Below are 15326 nucleotides of genomic sequence, written 5' to 3'. Positions count from 1 at the left end.
AATTTTTCAAAACGTTTTATCTCACAAACCGTGCATCGTTAGACGAAAAAAAAACCATGGGTAGTCTTAAAATTTCGTCCTCTTTCATTAGAGATGCGACTTGATATACTTTTGACAAACTTTTAAATTTCGAAAATTTTTTTTTTTTTCGAATTTTTTTTTTTACCTGCACATACCTACACATGTGTAGGATGTATAACCTACACATGTGTAGGATGTGTATGATGTATACCCTACACATGTCCTGCACATGTGTAGGACGTCCTACACATGTGTAGGATATACATCCTACACATGTGTAGGATTATCGCTAAAAAAAAAAATTAAAAAAAAAAATCGAAATTTAAAAGTTTGTCAAAAGTATATCAAGTCGCATCTCTAATGAAAGAGCACGAAATTTTAAGACTACCCATGCTTTTTTTTTCGTTTAACGATGTACGGTTTGTGAGATAAAACCATTTGAATGAATTTGGTGAAAATGAGGAGAGAGAAAATAAAAAATCATCAAGATCAAAATCAATGGCCAGGATTGGTTCTCGCGTTCTTTTTTTTTTTATGGTTCTCAAACTAACTTTCCTCTATATATATAGGGTAACACTCGATCTGATGAAAACACTTTTAAAATAAGAACAGTTAGAACACTTAAAAATATTTTTTTTAATGTTTAACATAGCTTTTGATTAAGATTTTATAAAGCAGAGAGCACTTACATCAAAACCAACTTCTAAAAATCCAAAAATAAAATCCAAACAAAAAAGGTACAATAAAAGCTATAAAAAAAACCAACAAATCTTGAGAACATGCAGAATTCAGATTACTAAAACACACATCAAGTTAGGGCTTGTACACACAATTTCCAAATATATTAAAAACCTTTAATGGGAATCCTAAACGGATTCCCGTCGTCTTCATCAACTCCAACCACATCAACATGTTTCTTGAATTGAATCACAATCTTCTCTTTCACCACCGTAGCCGAGACGCCTTTTGCAAAATATGCATTGTCTGGTAACTCGTGAGTGATCACGATCGGACTATGATTGGCTAGCTTTCCTATCAAGATAAGGTAGCTAGAGCAAACAAATAGCTCAAACTTGTCCCCTGGTAGAACACATGAGTCCAATGATACAAGCATATAATTCGGAAAGGTCTCGTAATCGTAGGTTCGATAATTGTGCTGCATCAGCTTCCTATTTTCAATCTTGGCTTGTTTCCTCATGTGTCTTACCTCCGACAAAAGCAAGTTCTTGTATGTTGCTGTTAACAAAAAAAGAAAAAAATATATGCGGAATATATGAGAAGCCTAAAAAACTAAAGTTAAAAGATAATTAAATAAATAATAGTATTACCGATTGTTTTGGCTGGCGAACAAACGAATGTTGAAATGGCACAAACTCTTTCAAATCTTTCGTTGAGCATCTCTAAAATAAGAAGAAAAAAGGGATTATATACATATGTAAAGATGTTTTATCAATGTATACAACCGATATATCTAATTATTGTTACTTTTCAAAGTTCACCTTGAAAACATAATCTCAATCACCCATCAAACATGTAACCTTGACTTTTTAACTTAACCAAAGAGTGATGTTTAACAAAAGTAAATACCATATAAATGTAGTTTTAAACATAATTATATACATACAGTAACACATTAACATACATAGAGTGATACAATAACATAATATTTAAAAATCTCAAAGCAAACATAAATCATACTCGTATAATGAAACATAAATATTAAATAAATAGAAACGTTAAAGTACATAAAATGGCTACAAAGAAACTAAGAAAGAAAAAAAAAACAACTTTGCTGGGCTTATTTCATGGGCAACTTATCAGCCTATTTACTTAAGGGGACGTGTAGGCCGACCACCCCATATGTAATCCGACCACCCCTTTTGGAGCGACTGTCGCTCCTAAAGGGGTAGTAGGATACGACAACGGGCGACAGCATACGACAAATGTTATGTACGATTCGAACCTACCACCCCTTTAGGAGCGACTGTCGCTCCTAAAGGGGTAGTAGGTTCGAATCTAACTATTTGCCCCTATAATGTTTCTGTTTCCCCGTGACGATTCATATTCCCTTTAAAAGTTCGATCGATCGAGACATTTCATTTGCTCACTTTTACACTTCATAATCTACACAGTCCTCATTTGAATTTGCTCACTTTTACACTTCATAATGTTTCTGTTTTCATTTATTCAAACTCATTCGGTCGTTTTTGGATATAAAGTATAGTAAGTATAGATATTACTGATAAGTGTTTTTATTATTTTAGATGGATTGCTTGGAGGAAATTTTCTTAAATCCAAATGCGCCGGAAGGTGTAAATGACGAGTTTGTGTACGAAGAGCCCGATGACGAATTTGAATCCCCAGATGTCCGTGCTGAATTTGATTACGATCACGATGTTTTTTATACCAAGGAGGTATGTATATAATCCAACCTTTTCATTTTTTGTGTTGTTATTTTGTGAGTAATTGTATTTTGTTATTATTCATTAGATTTGTTGCTATAAAAGTATGTAAGAAAACTAATTATTAAAACTACGGATAAAAAATTGTTTATAAAAACATATTAAAAAATGTACGTAAAAATGTAGATTAACAAAAGCTATTGAAAAATTGTTAAAAAAAGTGTATAAAAAAGTGTATTATAAAAAAGTGTATAAAAAGTGTATTATAAAAAGTGTATAAGAAAGTGGATTATAAAAAGTATATAAAATAGTGTATTAAAAAATGTATTATAAAAAAGTGCATATAAAATCTAATTATAAAAAAGTATATAAAAAGTAAAATTAAAAGTGTATAAAAAGTGTATTAAAAAAAGTGTATAAAATATTTCAGGTGTTTGACACACACATAGATTTGGTAGACTGGGCTCAAAGAACGGCAAAGGAGCTTGGTTATGTGTTAGTAACACGAAGATCAAATGCCACAAAAGGCGGAGAAGTTAAAAAGGTGGTCCTTATTTGCAACCGTGGTGAAAAAAAGATAAGCGGTCAACCGGGGCACCCAAAGGGAGTACCAAAATTGACTGTCCATTCAAATTGGTAGGCCGTCTGACAAAGGACCATAGTTGGTGGTTGAAGTTATAGATCACCGACATAACCATCCATCAGCTCGTAATTTGGAAGGTATTGCGTACGCAAGACGACTAACCGATGTTCAAAAAGAATTTGTGGACGAAAAGGCGTTGCTAGGTTTTGGGCCAAATAGCATAAGGGACCAATTGAAGGATGCATTTCCCGGCATCTTGACCCGTTCACAAGACATTTCTAACTACCTGCGGCAACACCGGCTAAAGCACGCCCAACAACGAGGGAAACTCGAATGCAGGTGAAATAAGAAACATACCTGCATGTGGATCGTATAACTATATGTTTATTTTTTAAAAAATACGACTTCTTTATACTTTGGTTGTTTACTCGTTGCAGATCGTGCTCCAATTACTATCTGACCATCAGTACACGTATCAGTACACGACGGATAGCAAACCGGATGTTTGACCAATCTCTTTTTCGTACATCCTACATCACTTGACATATGGCGTGCATTTCCTTGGATCATTGAAATAGACGCCACGTATAAAACCAACGTTTACAACATGCCGCTTGTTGAGATTGTGGGTGTCACTCCAACTGGCAAGACATTCAGCATTGCGCACGCACTTATTGAAAATGAGCAACATGCGGCATACACATGGGTGTTACAGTGCTTGAGGTCGACGCTCGAAGAAGGTTCGTCGTGCGTGTGGCACTCACTGATCGGGATCTGGCCCTCATGAAAGCGGTTAAGGATGTGATGCCGGAAACGAAGCTGATACTGTGTAGAATACACATTTGGAGGAATATTGAGTTACATGTCAACCCATCGTTTGGGTCAAAAAAAGATTATGGTTCGTTTAGACACCGGTGGGATAAACTCGTAAAGTCAATCACGGTTAAAGAATACGCAGAGAATGAGCAGCGGCTAAAAGTATTCTTGGCAGATAAACCAAGTATATACATCCCGTCCCCATACTGTTTTTATGATAACGCTTACGATGTAACCATGTAGCTAAATCGCTTTTTATTTTCCATCAGATCTTTATAAGTATCTACAAATACAATGGCTTGCCTCGTACAAGGAGTTATTTGTGTCATGTTGGGTCGACCAACACCGCAACTATCGTAACTACACTACCAACAGGGTTGAGAGCGAGCATTCTTTGCTGAAGTCAGTTATGCATCAAAAGCGGCTTACGTTCCACAAAATCGTTGAACGTGTTAACTCTGTTGTCAGCGGGCAATATACCAAATAAGGGGTCACTGGAACATTGCAGGCAGTACAATCAAAATAAACACAACTATCCCTGTTTAAAGGATTTGCTCGGTAAAGCCTCCCATGTAGCCTTGCAAATTATGGTTGACGAAATTGATCGATTGAAAAATACACTAAAAGGGGACGTGTCAAAGTGCGGGTGTACAGTATGGGGTGTTACTTCGTAACTTTATCATCTTGGGGTGTTACTTCGTAACAGTATGGTTGACGAAATTGATCGATTGAAAAATACCCTGATTAGGATTGTAATAAAGTTTTTTGTTTTTTGTTATGCCCGTTTTTTTTTTTTTTTTTATTAAAGAAAACTTGGGGTGTTACTTCGTAACTTTATCATCTTTTTACTTGCTATATTACTTTTAATAATATAATAATACTACGAAATTTGGGGTGTTACATTTTTGCAAACCGGATAGTCCACCATCATTATAAACAAACTATACACAAATAATAAAAATGTCCATATCAATACAAATAATAAAAATGTACATAACAAACTGTATTTATAAAATGTCCATACTTCGTACAAATAAAAAAAGTCTAATCACCGGAACCGTCGTCGTCCTCACCGGCATTATCATCACCCACACCTGGTCCGGATACAGAGGCTGTTCCACTAAAAAATCCACTCATATCCGACAAGCTACCAAATTCCCCTGATGGAGGTCCATAATGCGCCGATGTCCCATCCCATAACTGGCGGGGGTCGAAATACTCATCACCAGGCTGGTTCAAGTCAACATAGTAGCCGGAAGGTTGGGATCCAGAGGGGCCAGAATAGGATCCAGACGGGACGGAGGAGGATCCAGACGGGACAGAATACGATCCAGATTGGCCTTCCGGAGGTCCATAATGTGGTTGCGGCAACTCAACAGGGAAATCATGGGATCCGAAACCCCTAAGAATCCTCCCTAGTCCGCGCTGATGTCCCGATCGCGATCTAAACGCTTCCGGGAACAACTGGGTTGGAGGTGTCGGTGCAGGATCCTGTGAATGTCTCACCTGCGCAGCTTCCAGACGGGACTGCATATAAATAGTAAGGTAAGTTTAATAAATGGAGCAGTAATTAAAAGTAATTTAACTTAAAGTTATGTATATACCGCAACTTCCGGAGGTTGTAGTCTGTGGGTTGCCGCCCAAGTCGACTCCCACGTGGGCGGTGGCCCCTCCTTCTTTTCGTTATGGTGCTTGGCCTGCAAACAAGTCAAATAATTAGCATAAAAAAACACAAGAATTGTATACTTTTGTTAAAACCAAACGTACCAATGCCCGATCGTGGGCAAGAGAAATAGATCGCCGACCCTGAGTCCCCACCGCCTGTTTGGACCGGTTTGTCTTGTTTGTCTCGGCCCGCTTGACCCGGTCATCCCTCGTATAGAAACGCAATAGTTTTCCCCACTCTTCCGGGTCCATACCAGCTGGCGGTGCTGTCTGCAGGGTATCTGCTGCGCCTACACCCCCCCGTGCTGTAAAATGCTGAGATTTGAATTTTGACTTTCTCTGCCTATATATGCTAGCTGCATCAGCACAGAAGCCTGTTTTGCTGCCTTCCGGGTGGGGTCGTCCTCATCAAGCTCTAAGTACTGGTCCATCGCAAACCAGCGCTACATTGTTTACAAATACAAGTTAGCATTTTCGGGGTTATCATTGTAAAACATATTAAGTAAAAAATATAAAAAGAAACATATTCTAACCTGTATTTCCTCCAAGATATTGTCCCTCAGAGACTCAGGCACATCGTCCCATGACTCGTAGTACTGGGGGACATCTCCGATCAATGAGCCTCACAAAGATTTGTACATAGCCCCGTAGTCCCCGATCGACTGAAAGGTCTTTGATTTGTAATCGAAGTACATGGGTAACGGGCCTCCATTTTTCTTGAAGGCAGCCTCAAGGTTTAGATGTTTGGCTGCCCCTCTTGGTGGTGGTGGTGTTTTCTTCGACCCTACAAAACCAATAAGTAACAATAACATAAATAAGTTACTTTAAACGATAAGAATACAATTATTTCAATGCATAACTAAACTTAATGTAAAGTCAATTTTCTTACCGCTGTTTTTGCAGCCTGTTATTTTCTTCCACCACGATCGGTGCGGATCGTTTCCATCGCCGTCGCCGCCGTGAGCTCCTAGCATTTTTCTTATATCTACATAAATAATACACGTATTATACTACTTTTTATATCAACTTTTTTAACTACTTTTTTTTAACTTAATTTTTTATATGACTTTTGTACTACTACTTTTTCAATATATGTTTTAATATCTTTTTATACTTATGTTTTAATACCTTTCTTATTTATACATTTTTATATTTTCTAATACAAACATTTTCTAGTACAAACTTTTATAAACTTTTTTTTAAATATATTTTTTATATACTATGTAATACACTTTTTTTACATTTTATATTTTTTACACTTTTTTATAAACATTTTTACATAACAAAACAAGAACAACAACAAGAACACAAGAACAACAATACATTAAATCTATGGGCGTATACAATTCGTTAAATCTATGGGCATATAAGATCGATCCTAATACATCTATGCATAACAAGAATAACATCAAACTAATACATATACTATATAGCAAATTAATAGATACGAAATAAATAAAAAAAATTAAAACTTACTTCAACGTTGGGTTTACGAAAGGGGTAACGACGGGTCGCTCCTAAAGCCTCACTGAAAAACTGGGTCGCTCCTAAAGCCTAACCGGAATATCTTGGCCGGAAAATATGGGGGAGAGGGGGGTTGGATCGGTTGGAATGGAGAAGAGAAAGGGAGAAGGGAATGAATAAGGGGATGGATCGGTACAGAGAAAGAATATATTAATTTTTTCGAGGCACCCCTTTAGGAGCGACAGTCGCTCCTAAAGAGGAGTTTGACGGGTCAACGGTTCCAACGGGTATATGCATAGGTATCCGCGAGGAATAAATGGGTCGACCCTTTAGGAGCGACAGTCGCTCCTAAAGAGGGATGGTCGGGTTACCGAACATTTCGTGGTCGGGGTATGTGGCCTGTTACTTAATTGAAGTTGACAATACATAGATTAGTACTTTGTAGTTTGTACATTTAATTCACAAAAAAATTAGGCCTTATCATATTATAGACATTGTTTTAGTTGCACAAGTATATAGTATACAAGTATATAACAATATATAATAAAAATTATTAAAATACCTTAATAGTTACAAATATACCTTTAATTAAACGGTGAAATCATGGTCGGAAGTTTGACGGATAAATCGATGATAAAAAAATCAGATGCCATCATTTGCTTTCTTTGTTTGCTGCTGATTATTAGAATTGACCTGTATAAGTCAGATGCTTACGAAAGTCATAAGTATCAAGTTCTATTTGATCATAAAAGAAAAACATACCGAATTAATGATATGTGTTGTTTATTTCATTTAAACTTAAATCAAGAAACAAATAGATACAGTGTAATCCACCACATCTTTATAAAAGCCATATTAGCTATCAAATAATGAAAAATAAATGAGCAAATCGATAATACCTCAAACAACTGCAAAAGTAGAATCACAAAAGTCAAGTGCTTGCTCAGTCAAACCGTATGCTAGCTAGATTCTTTTCTGATGAGAGGAAAGAGAGGGCCTCGGGTGTTTACGTGTTGTATATCAAATATTTTAAATAAAAAATAGATAGATAAAAGATGTGGGTTTACGTAGATGTAGATGACGAATCAGGTCTGTTTGAGAGGAAGGTATTGAAAGGGAGATTAATTTGTTCAGATCTGTTTGAAAGAGAGTAGAGAGATGGTATGGATCTGTGTGTAGTAATTGGAGAAGCTTTGGACTTTGTATTAAACGAGAGCAAGTCCCCGCGCGTTGTGGCGGTAAGATGATGGGGGTAATAGGTCATAAAGTGTTATAGCCAAATGTTTTAGCCCTATGGGCTCCGCCCTCGGATTTAAAAATTCGTCGAAAGTATATCGAATGACATTTCTAATGAAAGAGCATGAAATTTTAAAAACACCCATATAATTTTAAGAACACCCATGAAATTTTAAGAACACCCACCAGATTTGTTCACTGGACTTCACTCCAGTCAAGATCTTTCCACTGAAGAACATTCTCACTGAAGTCGAAGACTGAAGTCTGAAAAAAGAAGTCTGACAAATAGCGGAGCTCACTGGAAGACTTACTAGATCTCCTGACTGGAGTCCTTGTCAGTATTCTAGACCTTACAAGTCTGAACACTGATTTCGAGGAATTGACTTTATGCCTTTACATGCCTTTAACCGGACAATCCATTTTTCTTTTGTTAAAAGCCTTACACGCATGTAAAGGTGGTTGGTTAATTAGAAGACAAGTCACTATCATGTGACTTTATTCTTGTACTTTAATCAATGATTTTAAGGAATTAAAGTAATTTCCTTAAATGCATGTAACCATATTTGTACGGCAAAAAGAATATTATATTTATTCTTTTTGCCTATAAATACCAAGTCACTTCCTCGTCCAAATTACATACTTTTGTAATTTGGTGCCTTTGCTCAAATACTCTTGATCTAAACAGTCATACTTCACAACTTTAAGTATTTCGATCAAAGAGTTTATTTAGCAAAGATTAGATCACTTGTAATTCATAGGTTGTTTAGATACTTACTTTGTAATATCTTGTTCCGCAACAACCTTGTATTTTATTTAACATCAATAAATAATATACACTTGAAAATTACATTGTGTCTCACCATTTACTTACTTGCTTATCTTTATATTGCTTAAGTACGTATTACGTTATATATATTCTTGCATTTATATTTATCGTAATACTAGTCCAATCTAGTGCTTACTTGACGTTTAATACTAGTCCTATCTAGTGATTACTTGACTTGTTATTCTACACTTGTGGGTAAACCATCGAGTGAGGGACTTCACAATTGGTAGCAGAGCTGAAGGCTAACATACTTGTCTAGATCTGCATTCTCTCGATGGCCAACCCAGAGAATACACAAGGAAACCCTTTAAATACTGGACCTCCACCCATAAATGAATTTGAACAAACCAATGACCATGCTAACAATAATCCACCACCACCTCCTATTCCTGCTTCTCCACACGTGCATGTGCACTACTCAAACACTCCTGTTCCCAAATTCAGTGGGAATGGTGATGAATTTGGCACGTGGAAAACCAGGATGTTATTACATGTTACTGGTATTGAGAGGAATATGCTTAAAATTTTAAATGAAGGGCCCTATATTCCTAGAAGTCCTCTTAATCCACTTCTTGATCCAATTGGAGCAAGATCAGGGAGGGAAAAGAGAGAGGAACATTGGTCTGAAGAAGAAAGGAGACTGGTCAATATTGACACTACCTTAAAAGTCATGATCCTCGGGGCCCTTCCTGAAGCTCTTATTCCTACACTAGTCCTTTATCCCAGTGCCAAAAGCATGTGGGATGACTAGTGAACCAGTATGAAGGTGGTGATGATACTATTTTTACCAGGAAAATGGCTTTAAATAAGAAGTACGAGTCATTTTTTGCCCTACCCAATGAATCATTAACTGGTACCTACACCAGATTTATGTCCATCATAAACCAGTTAAGAGGGTTTGGGGTAGAAAAGGACAAGGACATACTTCTTGAAAAATTTTGTGATATTCTTCCTTCAAAATGGTCTCATATGATCGTGGTCTTGAGACAAGGTAAAACCTTGCATTCCCATACTCTGTCATCTTTGTATGGAGCCTTCAGATTCACTGAAAAGAATCAAGCCCAGAGAATTGAGGCAGATTAAGATGCTATTAATCATGCTTCCAGTAGTTCCCCTGTGGTTAGTCATACTGAACCACCATGTGCAGCTTTAATGTCTTCCGAGAATGTATTTTCGATGAAGAAGATGATGTCTGAATTAATGGATTCTGGAGTCATGAATAATATCTCTCCAGATTATGATGAAACTGATAGTGATGATCTGATGGCTATGATGGCTAAAACGTTTAACCGTTTCAAAGCCAGAGTTAACAGACCCACTGGACACACTGCACCCAGTTCTTCCACCGATAAGACCAATCTGACATGCTTTAAGTGTGGCAGAAAAGGTCATTTCATGAAAGAGTGCAAGTCCAATCAGTTTGTCTCACAATCTGGTTCATCAACTTCTTATAACAAGCCTGATGATAGCTACAGATTAAAATACAAAAAGCTTAAGGCTCAAATTGCTCTCATGTCTGCAGAGAAAGATAATAATAAATGCATGGTGGCAAAAGAAGAATGGGTTCCCTCTGATGACTCATCAGTTGATGATGAAGAGGAAAGAGATTGTTGTTATATGGCTCTAGCTGATGAAGAGCATCTGGTGAAAAAAGATGTCACATCTGGAAGATGGGTGGACATTGTCATTAAAAAGGTAATAGATTATGACAAAGAAACTGATCCTGAATTAAAACTGGACATTGCTGAAGCTTTAAACTCTGATTTAATGTTTGTGGAAACTGTTCATTCAGAAATGTCAAATAATTTTGAAACAAATTTTTCTGAAATGACAAACTTACAATCTAAGTTAAAAGAATTGCAAGATATTGAACTCGCTTTCAAAGCACAAGTTTTGGTTACTGAACAACTGGTCCAAGAAAAAGAAGAACTGGAAAATCTTTTATCAAAAGAAAAACATGTTATCCAGTCATGGCTTGAGACCAGGAAACCATATGATGCTGCACGTAACCAATACCCCTCCCAAAAACGTGCATATCTGGGGGGTGATGTGAATGCTGCTGCATTAATACCTGTTGTTGACCGACTGCCTGAAGTGTTAAAACCTAGCACTATCTATGATGAACCAACAACACCCAAAACTTGTATTATTCCTCCTGTTCAATTGTCTGAGGTTAAGACTGGAGCTCCCCAGATGAATGCTCCAGTCAAGAAGGTTAAGCAGAATAAACCTTTGCCTCAATCATCTTCTAAAGAACCCAGGTTCAGAAAAAAGAAGAATGTTGTTCCTTCACCTAAGCCAAAAGTACAGTCAACTGGAAAGGCTATGGTGTCATCTGAAGAAAATATTTTGTTAAGGTTGGAGAGTCAGTTTCAACTACTGGCTCATCAAGTTCAAAGTTGCAATGCAAGAATTAACAATTTTGAGGGTACTTCATCTAGCCCTAAACAAAATACAAAACCTTTTTCCAAGAAAGAAAAATCGAGCATACCTATTGACAAGAAAAAGAAAAAGATTTCAAAACTGTCAGTTCCAGTGGTGTTTACTGAGAAACCCACTATTTTTTAGAGTGAAATCAACCAGATACCTGACAGTGCTGTTGGCAGGACACTGACCGGATGTAAGACCCTGCTGGAGGAGTTCAAAGTTTCAGACGGACCCTCCATTACTTTTGGAAATGATGGTTCTGGAAAGACTGAGGGATACGGTGTTCTGAATAATGGTCAAGTCAAATTCAGACGAGTGGCTTATGTAAATGGGTTGAAATATAATCTCATAAGTGTGAGCCAGTTGTGTGATGATGGCTACCAGGTGTTATTTAACATCTCTCAAGGCATCGTATATAATAAGGATTGGAAGGTAGCATTGATTGCTCCCAGAAAAGGGAATGTGTACATAATGGATATGGAAAGCTCTCCTTCAGAGCAGTGTTTCTATACCAAGGCTGATGAAGACACAAACTGGCTATGGCATAAAAGGTTGTCCCATTTAAATTTCAAAAATATCAACAAGTTGTCCAGAAAACAACTTGCGGATGGGATACCTTCTGACTCCTTCAAAAAGGAAAGGCCATGTCCAGGATGTGAGATGGGGAAGCAGAAATGCACCAGTTTCAAGACAAAACAGAATTTTAGCATATCTGAACCTCTTCATATGCTTCATATGGACCTCTTTGGTCCAATGAATGTTCAGACTCGTGCTGGTAAGAAATATACCCTGGTAGTTGTTGATGAATTCTCCAGATATTGTTGGGTAATATTTCTTAGGTCAAAGAATGAAACTGCTGTTGAAATCATCGCTCTTATCAAGCAAATTGAACTCAAATACAAGCGAAAAGTGTGTCAGTTAAGAAGTGATAATGGAACAAAATTCCAGAATGCAACTCTGGAGAAATTCTGCACTGACACTGGCATCTCCCAGAATTTCTCATCAGCACACACTCCAGAGCAGAATGGAGTTGTAGAAAGAAAGAACAGAACGCTGATAGAAGCTGTCAGGAGTATGCTTGCTGAATCTGGTCTTCCTAAAATGTACTGGGCTGAAGCAATTGCAACTGCTTGTCACACTCAAAATCGCTCAGTATATGTGAAGAGACATAAGAAAACATCCTATGAAATATTGAGAAATAGAAAACCAAATATTGGTTATTTTCACGTTTTTGGATGTCCAGTATACATCCTGAACGACTCCAGTCAGTTAGGCAAATTTGATGCCAAAGCTGATGAAGGATATTTCTTAGGATATTCAACCATTCGCAAAGCCTTCAAAGTCTATAACAAAAGACTAGAAAAGGTCCAGTAGTCAATACATGTCACATTTGATGAGTCAAATGAAGCAATCAATAAAAGGCCAACCCTTAATTCTCCCCCAGAAAGTCCAATTATTTTTGGTGAATCTGATCCTAATAAAGATTCATCTGAAGATGTTTCCAGTCATCCTGACTTGGAACCAATGCATTTTGAAAAACCTTCCAGTAATACTTCATTCTATCCTTCAATAAGTTTCAAACTACCCTCTGAACTTGTTATTGGATCAGATGTTCGTACTACTCCTCCAGTATCAGATTCAATTGATTTTGAGCCAGTAATCCAAGAAATGCCTTTAAATGAAGAATTTCATGATGCAAATCGTGATCTTACAGATTCTGATGAAGATGCTGAAGTTGTCTGGCAAGATCCTACTCCAGAGAATCAATTGAACTCTTGCACTGATATTGTTGTAAGAAACAATCCTGGTCAATACTCTAAGTGGACAAAAGCTCACCCAATCAACCAAATTATCGGTGACTCCAGTAGAGGGGTTCAGACCAGAAGTGCCTCCAGTGAACAATGTTTATATGTCAGCTTCTTATCACTGATTGAACCGAAGAAGATTGACGAGGCAATGAATGACCCAAGCTGGGTGATAGCTATGCAAGAAAAGCTTCACCAGTTCGAACGAAATAAAGTTTGGAATCTGGTTCCTCCTCCAGTTGGCAAGAAAGAACCAATTGGAAACAGATGGGTCTTCAGGAATAAGGTTGATGAAAATGGTCATGTGATCAGAAATAAGGCCAGATTGGTGGCACAAGGGTACGTCCAGACAGACCTTGACTTTGAAGAATCATTTGCACCAGTAGCAAGGTTAGAAGCCATCAGAATGTTTTTAGCCTTTGCTGCTCATCATAAGTTCAAGGTCTACCAGATGGACGTAAAGAGTGCATTTTTGAATGGAGAATTAGAAGAAGAAGTTTTTGTCAAGCAACCTACAGGCTTCATTGATGAAAAGCATCCACATTGGGTATATCGTCTGGACAAGGCACTGTATGGCCTCAGACAAGCCCCTCGAGCCTGGTATGATACTCTGACCAAACACTTATCAGAAAATGGTTTCAAAAGAGGTGCAATTGACAATACCTTATTTATTCTTCGTGAAAGAGGTAATCTTCTGTTGGTACAAGTTTATGTTGATGATATTATTGTTCTATTAATGAATCTTTGTGCAAGAAATTTTCAAAAATCATGTCTTCAAAATTTGAAATGAGTTTAATGGGTGAATTAACATTTTTTCTTGAACTCCAGATTAAACAAACCAGTGATGGTATTTTTATTAATCAAGATAAATATTTTAGAGATATTTTAAGAAAATTCGATATGAATTCTTCACCTTCAAAATCAACTCCAATTTCTGCACCTTTAACAATAGATTCAAACCCTGATGGGAAGCCAGTGAACACCACTGCCTATAGAGGCATGATTGGTTCACTAATGTATTTAACTGCCAGTAGACCAGATATAATGTTTGCAACATGTCTTTGTGCCAGATATCAGTCTAACCCTAAAGAATTTCATCTGGCGGCTGTAAAGCACATTTTGAAGTACCTTAAGGGTACTCCCAGTTTAGGTCTTTGGTATCCCAAAGGCTCAGGCTTAGATCTAATGGGTTATTCAGATTCAGATCATGCAGGTTGTAAGATAGACAGGAAATCTACTACTGGTGGATGTCATTTCCTTGGTGGCAAACTGGTGAGCTGGACCAGTAAGAAGCAAACTTCAGTTTCTTTATCCACTGAAGCAGAATATGTGTCTGCAGCCAGTTGTTGTGCTCAGATACTCTGGATGAAGCACCAGTTGCTTGATTATGGTATTAAGTATTCAAAGACTCCTATCTTTTGTGACAATACCAGTGCCATTGCTATGTCAAACAATCCAGTCATGCATTCTAAGACGAAACACATTGATGTCAGGTATCATTTTATTCGTGATCATGTAATGAAGAATGATGTTGAAATCCACTTTATTCCCACTGATAAACAACTTGCTGACATTTTTACAAAACCTTTGGATGAGAAAACTTTTCAAAATCTTGTCAGTGAGTTGGGAATGTTGAACCCTTAATCTGGAACCTTGTTATGAACGCCTTTGTGACACTGGCAGGGTTCTTTGATTCCAGATTTATAAATCCATACCAGTAAAGCTATCGAACGCCTTTGTGATACTATCTTTGCACTGATAGATTTATGGATCATCATTCCAAGGGGAAAGACTCAGACCACATTTTTTTAGGGGGAATTTATTAATTTATTTTCTCACTGGACAAATTTTTCTGAAAAATGTTTCTAGTACCTTGTAAACGTGTCCCTCTCATTAATACTGGATAAGTTGATGTGCATGTTTGAAGTGACTTCAGTTGCTTTGTAAATGTGTCCCTCTCATTTGTTTATATTAGTTGATGTGCGTGTTTGAGGATTACCAGAATGGTACTTACTGGAGTGTCCCTCCAGTGTATCATTAATGCATGTTCTACTGGCCTAATCCACCAGTGAAACTGGAGT

General features: G+C 37.2%; 3 protein-coding genes across 6 annotated transcripts; 1 reads left to right on the top strand and 2 right to left on the bottom strand.

Annotated features, from left to right (window-relative positions):
* Window positions 1-792: 792 nt before the first annotated feature.
* On the bottom strand, window positions 793-1727 carry LOC122602643. The gene is made up of 3 exons (XM_043775242.1): window positions 1720-1727; window positions 1350-1421; window positions 793-1257 (listed from the first exon to the last, which is right to left on the bottom strand). Exons 2-3 carry the CDS (start codon window positions 1417-1419, stop codon window positions 866-868), a joined length of 462 nt encoding a protein of 153 aa, XP_043631177.1. The 5' UTR covers window positions 1420-1421; window positions 1720-1727; the 3' UTR covers window positions 793-865.
* A 434-nt stretch (window positions 1728-2161) lies between these two features.
* On the top strand, window positions 2162-3086 carry LOC122606301. Its single transcript, XM_043779259.1, has 2 exons — window positions 2162-2435; window positions 2854-3086. Exons 1-2 carry the CDS (start codon window positions 2286-2288, stop codon window positions 3061-3063), a joined length of 360 nt encoding a protein of 119 aa, XP_043635194.1. The 5' UTR covers window positions 2162-2285; the 3' UTR covers window positions 3064-3086.
* A 1753-nt stretch (window positions 3087-4839) lies between these two features.
* LOC122605461 lies at window positions 4840-8102 on the bottom strand. 4 transcript variants are annotated; one of them, XM_043778414.1, is made up of 7 exons: window positions 7851-8102; window positions 7534-7644; window positions 6377-6472; window positions 6021-6271; window positions 5590-5930; window positions 5427-5519; window positions 4840-5349 (listed from the first exon to the last, which is right to left on the bottom strand). In XM_043778414.1, the coding sequence occupies exons 5-7, from the start codon at window positions 5737-5739 to the stop codon at window positions 4867-4869; spliced, it is 726 nt and encodes a 241-aa protein (XP_043634349.1). In that variant the 5' UTR covers window positions 5740-5930; window positions 6021-6271; window positions 6377-6472; window positions 7534-7644; window positions 7851-8102; the 3' UTR covers window positions 4840-4866. The 4 variants fall into 4 exon arrangements, with proteins under 4 accessions (XP_043634349.1, XP_043634352.1, XP_043634351.1 ...); XM_043778417.1 differs by lacking the exon at window positions 7534-7644; XM_043778416.1 differs by lacking the exon at window positions 7851-8102 and having other exon boundaries at window positions 7514-7754.
* Between the last annotated feature and the right edge of the window lie 7224 nt (window positions 8103-15326).

Source organism: Erigeron canadensis, chromosome 6 (genome assembly GCF_010389155.1).
Source record: "Erigeron canadensis isolate Cc75 chromosome 6, C_canadensis_v1, whole genome shotgun sequence".
NCBI lineage: Eukaryota > Viridiplantae > Streptophyta > Magnoliopsida > Asterales > Asteraceae > Erigeron > Erigeron canadensis.
The sequence above is the reverse complement of the archived record's forward strand: the minus strand, read 5'-3'. Positions and strand labels throughout refer to the sequence as shown.

Bases quoted from the DNA above. Each gene is read 5' to 3' on its own strand.
- LOC122606301 (XM_043779259.1), top strand. From the start codon at position 2,286: ATGGATTGCTTGGAGGAAATTTTCTTAAATCCAAATGCGCCGGAAGGT. The intron at 2,436-2,853 runs GTATGTATATAA...AAAATATTTCAG, and splicing joins ATGTTTTTTATACCAAGGAG to GTGTTTGACACACACATAGA.
- LOC122605461 (XM_043778414.1), bottom strand. From the start codon at position 5,739: ATGGACCCGGAAGAGTGGGGAAAACTATTGCGTTTCTATACGAGGGAT. The intron at 5,520-5,589 runs GTACGTTTGGTT...ACTTGTTTGCAG, and splicing joins TTGCCCACGATCGGGCATTG to GCCAAGCACCATAACGAAAA. The intron at 5,350-5,426 runs GTATATACATAA...ATTTATATGCAG, and splicing joins TACAACCTCCGGAAGTTGCG to TCCCGTCTGGAAGCTGCGCA.
- LOC122602643 (XM_043775242.1), bottom strand. From the start codon at position 1,419: ATGCTCAACGAAAGATTTGAAAGAGTTTGTGCCATTTCAACATTCGTT. The intron at 1,258-1,349 runs GTAATACTATTA...TTTTGTTAACAG, and splicing joins TTCGCCAGCCAAAACAATCG to CAACATACAAGAACTTGCTT.